The 20,664-nt window shown below is 47.9% G+C and overlaps 1 protein-coding gene across 1 annotated transcript in view; it reads right to left on the bottom strand.

Moving 5' to 3' along the window:
• The window catches only part of ELAVL1 (ELAV like RNA binding protein 1), a 37,756-nt gene extending 22,035 nt beyond the window's left edge, over positions 1-15,721 (bottom strand). The window contains exons 1-2 of the mRNA XM_086767110.1: positions 15,601-15,721; positions 6,518-6,701 (exon numbers count right to left, since the gene is read on the bottom strand). Of these exons, the coding sequence (XP_086623236.1) occupies positions 6,518-6,689 (172 nt within the window). The 5' untranslated portion in view covers positions 6,690-6,701; positions 15,601-15,721. The remainder of the gene's footprint in view (positions 1-6,517; positions 6,702-15,600) is intronic.
• Between the last annotated feature and the right edge of the window lie 4,943 nt (positions 15,722-20,664).

Here is a 20,664-nt window from a genome sequence, read left to right as displayed (position 1 = left end):
TAGTAATTAAAAAAATCTTTTAAAACTTTTTTAAGTTTGCATATACATAAGTGCAAATGCACTTGAGAGACAAAGATTAAGCAAAAGAAACAAGCAGGTCCTTATCTGGATGAATAATTAACAAAGTGACCGTAAAACCGAGTTTTAAGCAAACTGCTCCAGTCCTTCAGCAGAAAGAATCTAGTTTTGTTCCCACGATAAAAAGCCCTTTCATGAAAGAGGGCACTCATTTTCTTCCTGTGCATGGCTTGGTTTTCTGACCATGTCCTTGCTTCCTTCCCCAGCTTCCCGAGACACACCGCCTCAGTTACCAGCTCATTTCTTATTCCCCTCCTGCTGCTGACTGACAACTCCAGTTTCACTGGGCAGCCAACACAAGACCAGAACTAGCACTTATCTTCTACTCCACTACAGACCAGCTGGCCCCCTGAAAGCAGCTGACAGATTCCCCCCATCCTATCCTTCTTAAGAAAACAGGAGCCAGGTTTAAATTTCGGTTATGTCAGAGCACCTCAGCAGGAAGGCATTTTAGTCTAGAATTTATTTTCTAAACTGGGAAACAGTTTTTTGAGATTAAATAAAAAAAATGGATGGAACAGATCTCCCCAAACATCACTCACAGGGCGATGTGGCATCTTGAGAGCTGGGTTTAGTTTTTTTTGTTTATTTGGCTTTACAAAAAGTGCAAACTTAAAAAAAAAGCGTTATGCCAATGCAGAAGTGCAGCAAGGTAGGACTGGCAGAGCAACATTTTAACCCCCCCGAGATGAGTCAACACTGTGCATACAGCATCTTCTGTTTCCCAACATCCTATCGCCCAGGAAAACGAGCAGATGTGCCAGCGGAGCAGCCTGGCTAAGCAGGGAGCTCGTGGCAGAGCTCCAGCGCAAACAGGCAGCATGCAGGAGAGGGAGGAAGGGACAGACCACAAAAGGAGGAATTCAGAAACACTGTCCAGTCAATCTCAGGAAAGCCAGAGCTCAGCTGCAGTTGAGACTTGAACAGGACGCAAACAAAAAAATAATATCAAATCCTATCAAGGGTAACAGAAGAGTTGCCACTGCTGTCTCGGCAGCGCAAGGCTGTGTGGTTCGGTGAGAGGGGTACACGACACCTTCTCTGCCTCCCTCTTCACCGAAGTCTAACAGGCCTCTGTACCTGGGGAAGAGTTCAAGAAGGGCCAGTGGACGAAGATCTCTGATCTTCAAACAACTCAGGAAAACATTACGAATTACAAACACAGCAGCCTCTCCTCCATTAGCAAAATGGCATTTGTCCTGACACAAAGATGACAACAAGCAATTCAGACAGACGCTTCTTCAGAAAAAAGTCACACGCTACAAAGCAACTTGACAGAAGTCCATTCTTTACTCCAGCTCAAACAGACAGCTTCCAAGGATCTCACCATCTCCACAATATTTAAAAAATTCAACCATATGCAGTAAGAGTGACAGCTTTAAATCCTCAAAACAAAAGATTTAGTATTTTTAGTAATTAATTTCATTTAACAAAGCCCATGTTCGCTATATTTTTTCCTTTCTCTCATTTCCAGAACATTTTTCTATGGAGATTTCATTTAAGTTGCTCCAGGGCTCTTTTTCCAGATGAACTGCCAGCATACTAGATGCTGTGAAGTAAAAGGGATTTGTAAAGCGAACACAGAAAGCACCAGGCCCAAAACTGTGCATGAATACCACAGGCTGATTTCTTGAGGAAGTTTCTGGGAGGAAAATGCCTTGACCACTTAAAGATCTCATTTCTTTAAACTTTAGGACAGAAGCTTGACTATTCACTCCCCCATCTCCTCAGGAAGACACCTCACCTTTCAAATGATGACACTTTTTAGCTGCAAACATTGCAATGCAAAACCTCCACAAGCGTTCAGAGTCACACTGTCACGGGTTAAGCTGAACTAAACCGTTGTACTGCAGAAACACGCTGCTTCTCCACTGGAAGAGAGTGAAAACATGCTGAGACGATGTGGAACAGTAACTCTCGCTAAGAATATGTTGAGAAAGAGTACAACTGAAGGTTTTGCTATATGGCTCACTTTCACAGCTCCAGGAGGGAAAAGAAAGGCAAACAAAATGAAGATGTCAGCTTTTGTAAAGCAGAGTACTTCACGCAACAGCCAGTACAACTGTGTCGGCCTTTTTGACCTTATGTGCCTACGTATCACAAAGGAGGATACCAAGCACGAATACATTTAACCTTCCCAACGTCTCCAGACAGAGTAAGAGGATGCCCACAGCCCTAAAACAACAGGAAATCATCCTGCATTACGCCAGCCCTGCCTTTAAGAGGGAGCTACGTCCAACGTCAGCAGGCTCCAGAGCTCAGACTTCGGTCAGCACAAGCAGACAGCTGAGAGGAGGCCCGCTGCAGTGTCTGCCTAAGAGGTGGCCGTATTCTGGCAGCTGACAGGTACAGACAGAGCCTTTGGCAGCCTAAAGGATCACATTCTAGATTTTCCAGAGCAGAAAGCCATGAGTATTCCATCATGTGTATCACAGGGATATCTTGTTCCCTGCTCAAGCAGTACAGAAGGTGCGAGGGAGGGAACAAGAACCCTCAGGAAGCGGGATGCCTCCCTAACAAAACCAACTGCCATCAGACAGAACACCTTGACAGAGAGCTGCACACAGCAAACCTGTCACCACATACTCAGAGCAGGGCTATGGGTGTCAGACAGCGGTACGAGACCCTAAACACACAGGAAAAGCTTAACCCAGCCTTTTCAGAGCTTTAGGACAGTCAGGTTTGAAAGTACCAACCCTTCAGCAGGGCAAGGGGAAGACAGAGGAAGTAAATACAACTTACACTCACGGCAGACTAACTTTCAGCTTTAGCCTTTGGTCCAGAAGGACTAGAAGTCTATGTACACCTGTGCGAACAGCAGGGTAAAGACGACCAGCTCCTCTCAAAAATCTACAGCTATCGATGAGAAGCATCCACGTTGTGCACAATCAGACACCGTGACACAGCAAGCCACCAGCATCTGTGCTGCAAGAAATTCAGCAAGACTGGAGCGGCACAAAGGCCTGGATTTCTGCACTAACACGTACCGAAGGGGGGAAATCCTCTCAAAATGTTCACCTGTAAGAGAAGTCCAGCAGAGTGGACTGGCTGGAAACCCAGCCCTCAGGACCTGTGTGTCCCAGCAAAGTCACGTACCCCAGTGCAAAATACAGTACAGGACACATTTCTTCTGCTGAATCATCTACGGTGGGAGGCAGTGGCTCCAAGAAAGAGGACATTCAACACTACACACTTTCCTGGGCAGGAAGTCAGTACAGAGCACAAGTTTGGAACCGCTGTGCCTGAAGTCAGTGCTAGAGGGCTACAGCCTAATCAGACAAACCCTAGCACTCTTTCTTGCTCTGGCTCATCAGCCAGAGCCACAGGACGGGAGGATTCCATCCACCGAACTGGCTCAATGGCTTCTCACAAGCCTCGGCAATCACCACAAAAGGCCGGGAGGTGCAACAGCGAAAAGTTACATCTCAGACTTGACGCTGTGCCGTACTACATTGGGAAGCGACCTTCTAATGTTTCCCCAGGGCTCAAAGGCCCGAGGTATGGCTAGAGCTGGTCTTCAGACCTGACAGAAAGAACATCCAGTACAAGTCCTACAGTTCTCTCATGAAAACCCTGATGTCCAAGACATACTCATCGCGAATACAAGTACAGCGCGCAACAGAGCAACAGTCCAGTACTTGCCCACTGACCCTGAGAACTGATTCACCCCTCACAAGTTAAGCAAAGCCATGTCTGGAAGTGCTTAGGAATGTAATACACAGAAGGAAGAGACCAGCACCCAGTACCATCAAGAAGAGCTGAAAGAGCACTGCACCCTGTCCAAAGTTCACCTGCTGTGCACAAGCTGCTCTTTACAGTTACTGCAAAAACGGAAAGAGACGTTACCACGTCTCAAACAACAAAACAAATGCACAGCCATGCTTTTGCCAACTGCTATAATCCCTGTGTAAACAAAGCAGAAAACTCATCGTAAGGAATGTTAGACTGTGCTGTGTAGTCTAGTGGTTTCAAAGAGTTTCTCTAAATTTTATAAACACACTCTAACACATGGAACCTGAGATTGTTCAGCACCATGCTGTATTTGAAATGAAACTCAGCAATATATATACTTTGAACATAATGAAATATTTTGCTCAAACAAAACAAAACTTTTTCTTTCAAATTGACTCTTGAATCAAAGTAATCCGTCTCCAGAAAGCTAAGGCTAGTTTAACAAGTCATTAAAAACCGCACTCCAGGCAGAAGACACTCTGTCCTACATGTGTCATTAATAGAGAATTAAAAAAAAAAAACATAACAGCAATTGTTTTATGAAAAATAAGCATTATCAAACAAACATTGATGCAACTCTGCAAATAAAGTTAATAAAGGCAATTCCAAAGACAAAATGCTCTGATTTAACAGAGTGTCATGGGGGCACCAAAGCCATGATTTCATTGAAAAGAACTAAACTGATCTAAAAAGCCTAACTCCAGCAAAGGAGAGGTTCCCTCCCTCCTGCCCAGGCCACCCAACCCCACTATATCTTACATACCGATATTATGACTTATCTGACCTCACAGAAACCAAGGTCAGAGAGCTAAACAGGTTTTTCTGCAGCTCCAGTTTCCTGCTAGTCTGCCACGGGGTCAGAAAAACGCAAGTGGCGGCACAGGGAAAGCAGAACTCTGCCACAAGACTGTTCTTCTGGGGCAGCCAAACATCAGACCTGCTTAGAGTGGAGTTTCAAAATACAGAAATCTTAACGCAAACGCGAACGAGGGGAAACAAAAGGAAAAGGAAGGAAAAAAACTCGTACTCTGAAGGTTGCTGAAGAAGCCCATTCTTAGTTACTGATATTCAGAAACTACCAGTGAGCATGGAGAAGACTGGGAATTGCTCCTAACAGCGAGGCAAGTGAATGAAAAAATTGTTAGGAACAAACTTAAAGTGGTCTGACCAACGCAGCCATGCAGAATTAAACACGTGCAATCACTCTAAAGAAAAGCGAGCATTTTGTCCACAGGCACCCAACGACTCTGTGCAATCCTCACGGGAATTTTACTGGTGATTCTTCAAAGAGTTGTTCAGAGAAGTCTGAAGCACATAAGCATGTTTTGGACTTTAAACTACCCAGCACTGTTAAGTGCCAAGTTAAAGCTAACCAGTCTTTACCAGAGTACTCAACGCTAGAGGGAACGGTGTGAAGTGGACTCAAACTTCAGGTAACAACATGTCTTGCTTCCCATTTAAAACTTCCTTACCTCCCGTGCAGACCATCCTGTGCTTATTTGAAAGCCTACGGTGTGGCTCAGCCATGACGCTTGATGCATGGTTTGCTACCGTTAAGCAAGTGATCTTACTGCCTTGCAAAAGCAGCCTCCACAGCAAGCCTCTGCCGCTAAGCATCCCAAACTGTATGACAACATCTAGGGTGAACACTCAGACAGCAAAATATTCAATGAAATAAGTATTTTATGCAACTACTTCATGATGATTTTGCACATATTTTTACATCTAGATAATATGTATATTATATTTACATACATGTATTTTACATACACACATAATGCCATAAGTACGGATAACACACAAAGAACTCTCATCAGCTTTCCTGCAGTCTCTACAGCCAGTGAGGCGGTTTCAGAGCTGGTTTGTTATGGATTACAGAACGGTCTAAGTCAGTATTGCTGGATTCTGCAACGCAAGACTGCGCACGTGCAGCGGGTAACTCCACACGCGACTGTCCGCAGGCTCAGAACAGGCATGCACAGCCAGCTAACAGCGCAATCACTTTATTTACAGGAACAACCATGCTCTCCCACTACCTCCAAGACTCCATCATTTCTGAATAACCAGAATTTGTAAATGAAGATTTTTTAACTGCACAAAGATGAAAACACATTCACAGTGCAGACAAAAAGCCCCTGTAACTAAACACACATGGGTTATGGAACCACTTGCTCTAACAGCATTTGGGTTGTTTCCAAGGAAACATGAAGTTTCACTCATTCCTGTCATTTTTTAAAGCCACTACAAACAATCCTTGTTAAAGAACTTATAAGTTAAATTCCTGAAGAGTAATGAGGCCTACAACCATTTCAGACGCACGCCACACCTTTATTTTACTGATCGAAATCAGATCAAAAGGTTTGCTGGCACATTCAGAGTTCTGGGAGAGTAAAAAAATGCTCAGACTGTAGGAAGACTAAATAAGTTGGGGATCAAATTCAAACCAGTTTTAGACATGCCCATTGATGCTCAAATTTCGGAACCGTACTTCTTGGAATTCTTAACCATATACAAAATACTAATTAATTTAGCCTTAAGCATTTTATCTTCCTAATACTCAATATCCAACCTTAGCATTACTCTAGTTATATGCATACTTGTCAGCAGTTTGATTACACACAAATATTTAATATTTCTACATTTAATTGCATTCAATTAAGTATTTGCTTCAGCGGCCCACCACAAAGTAAAAGTTTCTGGATTATACCTGCAACTTTGTCCCGAATGAGTTTTGCAGATTCGACTTCGCCAATGCTGCTGAATAGACTCCGTAACTCATCTTGCGTCATGTTCTGAGGGAGGTAGTTCACAATTAAGTTTGTTCTGCCAATATCATCTCTGCAATCTTCAGCCATGTGATCTTCATAACCATTAGACATTTTATAATATATCTGCAAAGAGAAAAATCCCAAATAAGTTTTAGGTCTTGGCTTTTCAATAAGCAAAACTTTCTCCACCTGAATAAGTCTGAATATTTATTTTAAAAAACTGAGAACAAGCAACTGTTTCAACTACGCATTTCTTCAACTCACAAAACAAGACAATATTTGTTTAAAATTCCAGAACAATTCATTCTTTCAAACTAACAAGCATGGCATTTTACAAAACTATGTACCACTAAGGAGCTCTTAAAGGTTTGGGTTGTTTTTGTTTTTGTTTTTTTTCACATTAATAAAAAGCATCAAGACAGATTTTGCTCATGTTCCTGTAAACACCAAAGCATTCCCAACAGCAGAGTTAAAAATCAGGTTCCCCGTGTCCAAGCGCTCAAGTAGCCATAAGCAAAACTGCCACCTCAATTCCAACCTGACGCCCAGAACTCTTAGAAGACAAAGAAGAGTAGCCGCCAGATCTACCGGCCCTGGTTCAGTACTTCACCTGGTGACATTTATTTCTAAGGGCTTCCTGAATCTGCTAGCCCTCATTTTTCTCCTGTTGCAGGAAGCCCGGACTGGGATTTTCCTTCTGGAAAACACCACCACTGGAAGCTCCTTTCTTGTGTGGTTTCAGACTCTGGTTCTCAATTTCGCTGTTGCAGATTTGTTCACCCTCCCAGTGCGACAGCACTCCACATCTCTAGCTCCAAAACAACATAGTTTTGTTTAACAGCTCTTAAAAAACAGCTGCGAGGCACACAGAATTAATAGAGAAGCTGCTAAAACTCTGAAGTTAATTCACAGCCTCCTGATACTCAGTTCAGCAGTCCTCCTCCTAAGTCATCGTTATTTCTGCATTTTACCACAGAAACCGAACGCTTCGGCCTATCAGCAGCACGCAGACATGTCCATTTACACCATAAAGTTGCAAAAATGTTTCAGTATGAATGCGTTTCCAATTCAGACTCCACCAGCAAGGAGCATAAGATCAAATACTTTTCTTTTTTGACTAAATTAAGGAAGACTTGCAACTCCAACTCCCTTCTGAAAGTTTAGTGTAAACCTTCCAAGTTCAATATGAAATCTCTCAGTGCCGTGACAGAAGAACTAATTACCACAGGCTCAAAGACGAGCTTTGTGTTTACTTTAATAGAATTTTTGGCCAATACGCTAATCTGGCCAAAGAAGAACACAAGATTGTGTACATAGGAAACTACTATTAGAATTCCGCTGGCTGCAGCTGGCCTGCGAACTGAGCACACCATCTGAAGCAGGGATCACAGTGTCGTGGTTTTGTTAGTGGGGGGGGGCCTAAGGTGGTAGCTTCTGTAGGAAACTGCTAGAAGTCGCTCCCCTTTGTTCAGTGGACTCGGCCAGGCCTAGGGCGGACCTGCTGCTGGCCAAGGCCGAGCCAATTGGTAGCAGAATATCCCGTGATATCGCCTCTGCGATAACGTATTTAAGAAAGGGAAAACAGAAAAAAAAGAGAGAGGAGAGAAGATGTGAAGAAGCTGAGTGGGGGCAGAGGCACAGAGGGGGAGGCGCAGGCCTCATGGGCCTTGCAGGCCTCACCCTCTGGCCTCTCGCCAGGCAGCCGACTGGGCCCAACTCGGCCCGGCCTGGCTGCAAGAAGTGGAGAGGAGATGAGAAGTGAATAAGATGTAAAAAAAGATCCTGCGAGACATCTACCAGCCTGTTGTGAGGAACGGCTGCAGACGCCAAGGTCAGTGAAGGAGGGGGAGGAGTAATGCGGCTCCTGGCCAAGATTCCTCTGCAACTCGTGGTGACGACCATGGTGGAGCAGGTTGTCCCCCTGCAGCCCATGGAGGTCCACGGAGGGGCAGAGATCCACTTGGAGCCCGTGAAGGACCCCACGCCGGAGCAGGTGGAGGCCTGAAGGAGGCTGTGGCCCATGGAGGGCCCGCTGGGACAGCTGTTCTAGAGGGACTGCACCCGTGGAAGAGATGACCCACGCCGGAGCAGTTTCAGGAAGGACTGTGGCGTACGGGTGGGACCCCACAACAGAGCAGGCGAGGAATGTGAGGAGCTCCTCCCCCAACCATGAAGCAGCGGCATGAAACAACATGTGATGAACTGACTGCAACCCCCATTCCCTCTTCCCAAGCTTAACATTATCTCTACCACCTTCCCCTCCCCAGCAGCACAGTAGCCCCCCCCCCCTACTAAACAAAACCACGACACACTGGCACAGCGCTAACCTTGCCTGAGGGGATAACCAATCCGGGCCGAACTGTAACAGTGAGATCTTACTGCTTCTCAGCCACCAATAAAACATCAGGTCAGGTGCTGAGAGGATGCAAAAGCTTCCGGATCATCTCAGCACAGAGTTTGCCAGCAAGCCCTGCAGTACCGTGCAGTTAATTCTGCCTACACTCCCCAGCTTGTTTTTGCATGAAGATGGGTCAGAAGCATCCCTATGACCACATATGCTTCTCAAATAAGGTGATGTTGAGTTACAAACATTAATACCACAAGACAACTACGTAGCACCAGCTTACAAGTTTTTGTGAAACTACAGACACCACTGCCCTCTATGCTACGGGTCTGAGCAGCAATGGCACAGGCTTTATTTTACAGACCAGGATCTGCAAAGGATGAGCCTTTTCAGGGACCACACTGCACTGACAGCTACAAGGTGAATAATGGAGGAAGTCGCTAACAGCGACTAGAAATGCTAGGGCTAGAAAGGGAATGCTATCTGCAGGAAGGGACTTTCAGTCCCCTGGCCAGTAGCTATTGTTAAAGCAGGTCAAGGGAGGCGATTCTGCCCCTCTGCTCCGCTCTCGTGAGACACACACACGCCCCCCCACCCCCTGCAGCACTGCGTCCAGCTCTGGAGCCCCCAACATCAGAAGGACGTGGAGCTGTTGGAGAGGGTCCAGAGGAGGCCACGCAGATGATGAGAGGGCTGGAGCAGCTCTGCTGTGAGGCCAGGCTGAGAGAGCTGGGGCTGTTCAGCCTGGAGAAGAGGAGGCTCCGGGGAGACCTGAGAGCGGCTCCCAGTGCCTAAAGGGGGCTGCAGGAAAGGTGGGGAGAGACTCTTCAGCAGGGCCTGCTGTGACAGGACAAGGGGTGATGGGTTTAAAACAGGAGGAGGCAGATTCAGACTGGATAGAAGGAAAAAATTTTTACACTGAGGGTCATAGAGCACTGTCCCAGGTTGCCCAGAGAGGCAGTGGAAGCCCCATCCCTGGAAACGTTCCAGGCCAGGTTGGCCGGGGCTCTGAGCAGCCTGATCTGGTTGGAGATGTCCCTGCTCCTGGCAGAGGCTTGGCCTGGGTGGGCTTTACAGGTCCCTTCCAACCCAAACCCTTCTGTGATTTATTTCATACTTTCTTCTTGCAAAGGTCAGATTTTTTGAATGGCAATAACACAGTACACCATTTTAGAATAAAGCATGACTAGACTTCGCTAATTTGAGATTTAGTACAGTATAGATTTAAACTGAATCCTTTTTAAAAAAAAAAAAAAATAAAAAATGTGTTGAAGCATTAACAGCTGGCAGCTTATAGGAGAGGTCTTCCTCCCCTCAACTACTATGAGCCTTCTGCCCCCCACTCCTGTGTTTCAGGTTCCAGCACAAGCAAGCCTCAGCCCCCTCTGCCCACAGAATAACCAATTCGTACCACGAAAGCAACGGAGAACTACACCAGGCAGGAGCACTTTTTACTGTGTCAGTAGTTCTAATCTGCTTTCCTCGCAGCAAGATAAGCACCAGGCTAATGCCAGAGGATAGGAGAGCAAGAGGAGAAACTGCAAAGCTGCAAGGAGAAGAGACTCCCCATCGGATGGTTTTAAGCTGCCATGTCATTAAATACACATTCCCTTCCAGCTCTGTCCGAACCGTCTGAGCACAACCTCAGGAAAGTTTCCTGTTCTACTAAAAGACACTCAAAAAGCTGAAACTTCTTTCTTCAACATATCTGAGCTATAAAAACAGATGACTTCGACATTTTCAAAACTGTTTTAAGGGAAGGTAACTTTGCTGCCTTGTTCTGTACAAAATTCAGCCCTACAAGCACACGCAGCAGTACGGTGATGAGTGCGGAAGCCAGACAGTACAACTAGAGTAGCGCTCTCCGAGTGCGGCCGTCCAGCCAATTCCTTATCCGTCCATCAAACCCATGTCTCTCTAGTTTAGAGAGAAGGATGTCATGCGGGACAGTGACAAATGCCTTGCACAAGTCCAGGTAGATGAAATCCGCTGCTCGTCCCCTGTCCACCGATGCTGTCACCCCATCATAGAAGGCCACCAAATTGGTCAGGCACGATCTGCCCTTGGTGAAGCCATGTTGGCTGTCACCACCCACCTCCTTGCTCTCCATGTGCCTTAGCATGGTTTCCAGGAGAACCTGCTCCATGAGCTTGACAGGTACAGAGGTGGGGCTGACCGGCCTGTAGCTCCCCGGGTCTTCAGAGCGCTGATAAAGAAGATGCTCCTTTCTTCCAATCCTTCATCAAGCACTTACACAGCCTACTGCAAGCCTAACCCCAACCGGTATTGTTACCCCATTTCTCTTGTTATTGTCCCACAGTGACCAGTAAGGTCTGTATGCTGTCCTACGTAGCTGCCTCATCTGAACTCTTCTCCCCTGCAGCTGCAATATTTTAAATCAGCAAACAGGAGAAATGTAAATTCAATATTCAATCTGATTCATTTGGCATTTGTACTTTCCCGCCACCAAGAACAAAACCAACTCAGGCTACTGAAACATGCTAATGAAGGTCACCTGAAAACACGTTTGTCTTAGACAGGAAGATCCTTTCACACTGGAACTCCACATGCTAAGCCACGTAAGTTGCTTAACTTGTCCACGTGCTTGTGCTCCTTCCACAGTAATGTGCAAGTTCTGTTTGTAAGTCCGGCAACTAAACAGATCCTCTCAGCTTGCCAGTCCTTCAGATTTTTCAGAGTTAATAGATCTCATCTTTTTACCGATCCCCCTCCCCCTTTGCAAACCTGGAATGAAGACATTGCCCTTTTTCTCCTTAGCTTGACTAAATTTAAGACTCCAACATTTTTGTCAGTTCTGGCAACAAAAATATCTCTGCCCCAGAGGTGGCTATTGTGGACATCTACTACTGCATTTCAACAACCTTTATTTCCATATGCTAAATTACTGATTTCTAGTACAACAGAGTTTAAGCTCAGTTTTGTTTTGTTTTACATCACTGGGCATAAACTTAGTGTTAAGCATATTACCAGTTTAATAAATCTCAACTGTCACAACTTTAATATTTTAACAAAGTAATTGTACATATGCTTTAACAACCAGATTTGTCTAAAAAGCTTTTAAGTATTTCTCTCAGTTGTCCATGTCCCTGTCATTCACATCCATGGAATGACATCATCAAAGCAGAGGGTTTTGTCAATGCTTAAATTGCCACTCAGAGACAAGAGTATTTGGGGCCAAAAAATAAGCTGCATTCTTCAGAGGAATGACCTAATTTTATCGTCAGTCTGACAGACTATTTTCAATTCACAGGAACAAAATTAATCATAGTTAGGATGCTTCCAGAAATCAGACACAGACCGGCCATAATTACCATCCACTGCTGCTTTAACACGCAGGGGAGGAGCAGGGCCTCCCAACAGCATCGCTGCTTCACCTGCGTGAACGAGGGCAACTGGAAACCAGGCAGCCGAGACACTCAACATCTGCAGCTAGCTGAGAATTCCCCTTCTCTCGAGGTTAATAGTTTGTCTTGACAGAGAGCATAGGCTACAGAGCTCTGCTCGGAGCTCCACGGTAACAGCTCCCACAGCTGTTTTGTCCCTGGGTCAAGGAGGCTGTGACAGTTAACCTAACGGCGTTCTTGAGCAGAGAGGAGATGGCGGGACAACTTTCTGCAGCTGCGACTATCTCACCTTCTGCACTGCTATTTTAAAAAGGACAAGTTTACAATAAACAGATATAAAAAAAGAAAAAAAGAAGTTATCTTCCTTGTTCTAGACAGTGTCAGATTGTCCAGCAAGTCCCTCTGGCAATTTTTTTCACCTACAAAAAAAACATCTGGAGACAAAGAACTGTGCTTTGAGGGAACAAGTTCCTTCCTATGCGCTTGCCGAAGGTGAGAAGAGGTGAACATAAAAGCTACAGGTTCCAGACACATTCCGACAACAGCTGCCCCACACATTGATCCATTCCTGGATCAGCAGCTGGCACCTTCACTTTGACAGGACAGGAAGGCAGGTGAAGTAACGGGAGGAGGAGCCAGCATCCAACACATTCACCACCACAAAACAGGTAGCTGGAAATCTACCCCTGAAGGCTCGATGGGACACCGCAACTTGCTGCTGCACTCCTACAAGGAGGCCATGGAAGCAGTAGGCAAGAGGAAAACTACTTTATACTTACTATGCCACTGCTACTGATAGTTAAAAAAAAAAAAAAAAGTTGTACAACCACACACGTGAAGAATATCTCTGCCTTCTCAGCACACCTTATTTCCACCCCACCCCCTAAAAAAGCCAAAAGAAGCTTAAAATCTGTTTTTGTATACGTCAGCTACATATAATAAGGTTGTATAATCAAACGGATCATTCAGGGCAGCAGTTTGAAGCTCGCAGGTGCCTAGATCACAGAACCACCCATCAAGAAGAAGAACTGCCTGATCAACTTCCAATAGAAGGCAACACTTAACACTTTTCATTTGCTGAACTGTCGCATCCTAAATGCTTAAATTGGTGGGAATCTCCTGCAGCTGCCTTCCATGCCTCTTCTGATGTACTTGGAAGTGCAGAAAGAGCCACTTCTCTAAACACCTTTTTGAGGTCTGCAAATACAGCAAGCTTGAGCTGTCTGTTACTAAAAGTCTACCACTTTTGCAGGTAGCTGATCCACAGGACACGTAGCCAGTGCAAGATCTAATAGCATTTTACTGTACTCGATTCACGGGGGGCTTGGAGCAAATAAGCAAGAAATGAGACAGAGACCAAAGCTTCAGGAAAGAAAGCAGGCTGACACAACAGCTTAAAGAAATAGATCCTGAACGTAAGACGACATGTCTCTGACAGGTCAAGACAAGGAGGGTTTTTCTCAGGAAAAAAAAAAAGCGACAACATGCAGGACCCAGCACATAGAGTGCTTTAATTAGGAGCACAGAGCACTCTTCACCGTAAGCTACCCCAGCACTAAACACCGGCCACGTTCACAGACACAATGAAGTTAAGATGCTACACGTAATGGTCACCTCTCCATTTAGACTGTGGGTACTACTGCTGGTGCTCCCACAAACCTGGCGCTGCGTGACATCTCGCTCAGGGAAGCCGTACAGCCACACTTACCTGGTCCTGCGGAACCACCCACATCGGGGCCGAATAACCAAGGCTATAAACGCACCACGCGGTGTATTTAACAACGGCAGCTTACGACATTTCTGTTCACATCCCAGTCAAACCAAGGTGAGAGCCTGCTGCAAGCACAGGTTGTAGTTCTGTAACCCGGGACTGCTTTGAACCATGAAACCACAGGCTCATCTGCATCATTATACAAATACAGTTACACTGCTTTAGAACAAAAACTAGGGCAGTCACAGAGCAACGCATCACACTGCACAGACTTACAAGCTCAGAAATCTAGACTTTGTTATCTATTATACAACACAGACATAACCCAAGAGTCACAGAAATCTAAGGAATTGTATGAACCATATTGGCTTGATAAAACATACAGAACACAAACACTGTCCCGGTTTTAAAGAGATACACAAGTCGGAGAACTTTGTTCGCACAGATCGAGAAAGAAAAGCGGTTAAAACACAAGTAGTGGGGAACGGCAGGCTGGTAAAGAGGCGAGAGCTGAGCGATACGAGCAGCCAACATCCACGTTCAGGGCACAAAAAGGAACAGAAATACAGAGACCACAAAAAGTCATCACATGTCAACAAGAAGCATTAATAAAGGGAATTAATCTCCACCCTTCCCATTTCTTTCCTCCTTTATTTTCCACAGATGCCTCATTAAGTGGATCACAGGATCCCAGTGCGAATCCTTCGTGCAACAACACACCTCCCTTCCCAGCGAGTCTCTGATATAAGCCTCTGCCCAAAAGATAACGCCACTCTGCTGCCCAGCCCAACAGAATAGAGTAGCCAGCACACACTTCCACACAACTCTTCCACCACAGCTCGGTGGCCCTTTCTCTGGGCTATCTCCACACACGCTCCTCTCCACGGCCCCCTAATACATTCTTCCCTCTTCCGATCACTGAAAAAGGGTAAGCACTCTACTTTGAAAGCCTCCCACGAGTACTAACAATAGCGGGCTGCTACTTCAGTCGTGATTTCTTCCGGCCAAAAGCACTCAGCACGGCATTACTCAGCCCTGCTCCTAGCCAGCCCAAATCAGCGTTAATATGAACGCGTACTGTCCACAGCGGGAAGCCCACCCTCAGATACTGCCAGTCAGTAAAGATGCACCACTCTTAAAGAAGGTGGGAGATTTAAAAGCTGCGTCCGTGCAGACACAGGCAAAATAAAAACGAAAGACAACGACATTAGCAGAGGAATAAAGGCTCCAAGGCACGGCGCGGCCCCGGGCAGCGGATCTGCCACGCAGGGCCGGCCCCCTCCGCCGCGGCCGCAAGCAGCGAGACCCACGGCCTGCTCGCCCACCAGCGCGGCGGCCCCGGGCCCCGCCTCCACCCCATCCAGCTCACGCAGACCCCGGCAGCCCGCAGGCCGCGGCCCCGGCTCCCCGCCCGGCCGCCCCGGGCCCGCGCGGCCCCTGCGGCTGGCCCCTCCCCCCGCAGGCCCCAGCTCGTCCCTGCAGGCCTAGGCCGCGGCCTCGCCGGCGCAGCCCTCGCCGCCCGCTCCCACCCGCGCCGGCCTCACCGGAGCCGCCGGGGGCTCCGCGGGCACCGCTTCGCATCCCGCGGCGGCACGGCCTCACCTGTCGCCGGCTCAGCAGGGCCTGGGCAGCGGGACGGTAACGGCTCCGCAGCGCGCACAACAAGCCGCTCGCAGCGCCGCCGGCCACGCCCCCGCCCCGCCCGCCGAGCCCGGTTGGCTGCCGCGCGCACGTGTCCCGCGCCCCGTTGGCCCGCCGGCCCGTCCGTCAGGCGCCGGCGGGAGGGGCGCTGCGCGTGCGGCGCCGGCGGCCTGGCGCGGGGAGCGGGGGCCCCGCGCGCGCGCGCGCGCGCGCTGCCTCGGCTACGCGGCTTCCGCCCGGGCGCGCGCGCGGCAGCGCCGCCTCAGGCCCGGCCACGGCAGCGAGGCCGCGGCTCCCGGCAGCCTCCGCGCGGGAGCGGGGCCTGCAGCGGCCCGAGGGGAGCGGCGTGAGCGGGCGATCCCCGGCGGCACGGCTCGGGGCCTCGGCAGCGGCCGCGGGCTGCCGGAGCGCTGGGAGGGAGCGAGGGGGAGAACGCGGGTCCCTGCGCGCCGGTCCTCCCGTGCCGCTCCTGGCGAAGGGCGCGTTTTTCCCTGCAGCAGATGCGGCCGGACAGCGCCAGCTGCGGGGTGTCTGTGGTCAGCGCCTCCCCGGTAGCCGGTCTCCTCGTCCCGGGGGTGCGCGGTGCCGGGTGTAGCTCAGCCTCCCTCAGCAGCAACGGAGCGGAGTGCTTGTGGCTGGTTAGGATTAAATTGTACCTGTGTGAGTGAGATGCAAGCGGTGATCTGCAGGAGAAGCTGTGGTGGTCAGTGTTCTTTCTGCAGTGACCCTAAGGGACCTGCTGGTCAGGAGTTTTCTCTGGCCACTGCCAGCCATTTTTCGGTAGCCGAGTGCATCCCTTTATATCTGAACCTATTAGCAGTGCCCAGGAGGAGCCTGTGAATGTCACGTTCCACTCTTCTGCAGGTAACAAATGTCTTTTTGTCATTAACACAATATTCTGCAACAACACCCGTGGTTCGAAGCTGTACGTTTAGTGTGCAACGTAAGCTTGCAAGTCTATAAATCCTGTATACCAGTCAAGGTACTCAGCTTCAGACAAAACCTCAGAATATTGCTGCATTAAAACGTGAGAGATTATTTTTCATTCACAGACCGCTTATAATTTGAGTTTTACTTAGTTGAGTATCATAACTAAAATGAAATTAGTGCACCTTTCTCTAGAAGAACAGTGAGATCTCACTGTTCTCACTGGCAGGAACTTGCAGTATCGCAGCAAAACCACGTATCGGAGTAAGCGTTCTTTGCCACTTCCTTGCACACGTGTGTGGAAATCCTCTGTACCTACCAATCACTACACTGGAACACATGGAAAATCACACAGTGAACATGCAAATATCTTTCCTCCTCCTATCTTGGTGTGGCCTCTGGCAAGGCCTTGTACAGTGAATTCCCAACACTGTTGCACTTTGATACCTGATTTATCTGCCCAGGAACCCATTTCGGAAATGTCTTCAAGCGGTCCTGTTATACTGGGCCATTACGTACGGGCTCCTAATCTTCTATACGTTATAACCAGGAACAGCCCAGTCTCTGCCATAATCCAAAGGGCACAGCATCTAAAAAAAATGTAATGGTAAAAAATAATTAACAGAGGAGGAGGTTAATGGTAAAGAGAGATGTTAAAAAAGTTGCCAGCTTCTTTTTTTCTTTATCATAGCTTTCAGTGCCAGATGGGGAATCCTCATATGTAAACTCCACGCCTGACAGGCCTGGAAATATCCTTCAAGGCCTCCTAAAACATTAAAGATGTTTGTGCATCTGTTATTTGCTCGTGCTGCTATGTATGCTAGCCACAATACCACAATTTTGTCATTCACATCAATAGCAGCTTTCTGTTACTGCTAATTTTGTATTTTCCTTGTATCATTCAGGTTTTAATTAAGAAATCATATTCCTGGACCTAAGATGGGTCTCAGGTCTCCAAAAATTGAGGCCATGGGCACAAGACAACACTCCACAGAGCTTTGATGCCTTTGTCTTGTAACAAGACACTTGCCATCTCATAATTTCATTTATCACCATAAACACTATGTTATTTAAAACTGTGATGTCAATTAGAAGGTATTATCCTATTAAACTGCATGTCACATGAAGGAACGGTCTCATTTTGCTGAAATATATTCACTGTCTGTGGCAGTGTTTCAGTTCCATATGAAAACGCATCAGTCTGATGGTTTCATGATAATGTGGAATTTTAGAAATGTGGAACTAGGTCTCCTGGTGAAATCATCTTACAATGATGCAACGTGAAGGACATCGGGCTCCTCACAGGTATGTCGAGCCATGCTAGTTCTTGAGGTGTGTTGAGAAAAGCTCACTGCAAACAGCGTAATGCTGGAAGCCGTTTGTCAGTGTGGTTCTTGCATGGCAGGAAAATGAACAGTGTGAATTACTGCAAATGGTTGTAACCAGCCACAAGTGAACTCCAGCCAGGAACTTCAGGTTACAAAGGGAGGGAGATTGCTGCACGGCTTTCCAACAGCGCAGACGGGGGGAAGGCCTCAGGAGCCCATCGGAAGGCAGGTACGCTATCCTGCTTCACAAACAGCGAGCAGCGGGAGGGAGCCGGCAGAGCAGCAGCAGCTGCCCGCCGGGCACCCTGACGCCGCGGCCGTGCCAGGCCTCCTCCCCGCCAGCTGGCTCCGGGCTCCGACAGGCTCTGCCGCGAGCCTCCGGACAGCTGCTCTGTCAGTTAGTTTCCCTATTTTTATGTTGTTTCCACTGTTATCAAAACGCGCTGCTTTCATAACACCGGGATATCTTTATTGGGGCCTCCGGACACAACCGCCCCATCCACTCGGGGCTCGCCTAAAATGGCGGCCGGGCTCCCGGCGCCGCGGGGCAGGTGGCGGCGGGGCGGGGCTGCTCCCCGCACCGCCCCCGGGCGTTCCCGCCCCGCCCGGCTGTTCCCCCCCGCCGCGGGGCGGGTAAGATGGCGGCCGGGGGAGGTTTGGCGTAGCTGCGGAGCGCTGCCCCCGGAGCTGCCGTAGCGGCCCCGTCCCTGAGGGGCTGCCGTGCCGCCCTGCACTGGGCCCCCTTCCCCTTCCGTTCTGCAGGTGCTGGGCCGTCCTGGGAGCTCCCCCTTCCCGGTTTTCCACCCTCGTTAGGCACCTCCTTCCCGAAAGGTCTCCTGCCGCTTGTACAGCCTTCCCTGCCTGGCCTCCTCCGCGGCTTTATTTCTTTCCCTCCTTTAGGGTTCCACGCTGCTCTCGGATTTCTCCTTGCCACCTTCTCCGCTCTCTCCGGTGGCTTTCTCTCCTGAGGGTCTCAGCCCCTGACTGCCATTCTCTCCTGGGCCCCCCCGCCTCTTTCAGCAGAACACGCTGGCCTTGCTCCGAGGTTTTCCTTACCTAGTGTGCCTGTTCGCTTGCCTTTGCTTTGCGGCTCCCTACCCTGATCTCGTTAGCCAGACTTGCATTGCTCCTCTGCCAGCGTCCTGCTGGATAACACTTTCTGGTTTTCCTTTTCTTCACGTTTCCCTGTGCTCTCCTCGCTCTTTCTAGTAGTCCATCCTTGGTGCGTTTGTACTTGAGGGTGATTTCCTCCCCAGGGATCTGGTCTGATATACCCACTTGCTTGGAGCGGTTTGTCCTCTTCAGAAGCGCCTTCTCCTGCTCGTTTGCAGGAGGATGGAGCGGTACTGGGGATTTCACTCCCATGGGAGTCCCCTTCGTTGTGGTTAGTTGTAACCGCTCTTCTTCGTTCTGCCCGTGCTGTCCTTTCGTGAGGTGAATTGTGTCACCTGGGGCATGTTTGTCTCTCCTTGCATTGCAGTAAGATCACCTCCTTTTACATTTTCAGTGAATCATAGGAGACCGCTGGCCTTTTTCAGGTCAATGCAGAAAACGGAGGAAATCACAGTGCTGGCTCTGAGGTGGAGCGAGCCTCTTCAGTCACTGCTGGGCATGTTGGCTGGCGAACACGTTGGTTCGGGTTTCTCAGCATCAAGCTTCTCTAATTAAACCAGCCACATTTAATCATTTGTGGATAAGTTTTAATTCAATTTAAATTTGTAGTTATTATAAGTCATTATTGAAGCTGATTTTTCTCTTACCTTTTCTTTGATTTCCCTTTTCCTTTACCTGTTAATAGCCTTTGTAAGTGTTCACCCTCGTATTTGTTGTGCAGCAGTCACACTATCTATTTTCTGAAATCAGCTCCTTTAAAATTTAGTAGTGGGTAAAATACCTGCACAGTAAAACAACAAAATGGAAGCTTTTCTGGTTACCAGTAGTCATCTTTCTCCCAAGCTCATAACTGATGAATCTGGTGGTGGTGTGTGGTTTTACACCAGTTGTGAATGGTGTCTGTGTCAAGTGTTTAACTTGATGTAGTGGTTATTTGTAGCACAATTCTAGTTGTGTGGTGAGCTGTTAATTTTCTATTGCAATTAAAATCTGCAAGTTTTGATAACCATTTTTATAATCTCCAATGTTGCTGCGTATCTCAGACTAAACAGAGAAACAAACGGCGGCTGGGAAGTGTTTGGAATATTTTGTGGCAAATCTGATTATGCATTTAAGTTTTGGCACTTCAGATCCTGTCTTAACTCGTAATAACCGGCAGTCGCTGCTGGTAGCGTGCTTTCATTTGGTCATCTCTCTGGTGTATACGTAATACAGTATGTAAGGAATACGTTTTTTCTCTGTAGTAGCATAAATCACTAGTTCTGCATATTGCTTGCTAGTTCTGGCCTGGGCACGAGACCTTTGTGTGTTCTGTGACCTTGTTTAGCCTAGAAATACAGGCTAAGCTTACTGACTGACTGCATTTCGTAGTCTCATTTTGGTGTGAAAAATACTTTGTCCAGCTGTCAGTAAGACAATATTAATTACATTTCTCATTGTCGTAGTTCAGCCCGATCAGGACCAGACTACACAGTCTCTCTCTCACTCCCCCCACACTCCGAGAGAATAGGAGGAGATGATATAAGAAAAACGGCTCGAGGTTTGAGATAAGGACGGGAAGAAATCCTTAAAGTTACCGTCACGGGCAAAACAGACTCGACTTGGGGAAAACTATTCATTTATTTCTAAAGTTAGCAGGAGAATGAGACAGGGAACA

The sequence above is a fragment of the Chlamydotis macqueenii genome, chromosome 26 (genome assembly GCF_036417535.1).
Source record: "Chlamydotis macqueenii isolate bChlMac1 chromosome 26, bChlMac1.mat, whole genome shotgun sequence".
Classification (NCBI taxonomy): Eukaryota; Metazoa; Chordata; class Aves; order Otidiformes; family Otididae; genus Chlamydotis; species Chlamydotis macqueenii.
The sequence above is the reverse complement of the archived record's forward strand: the minus strand, read 5'-3'. Positions and strand labels throughout refer to the sequence as shown.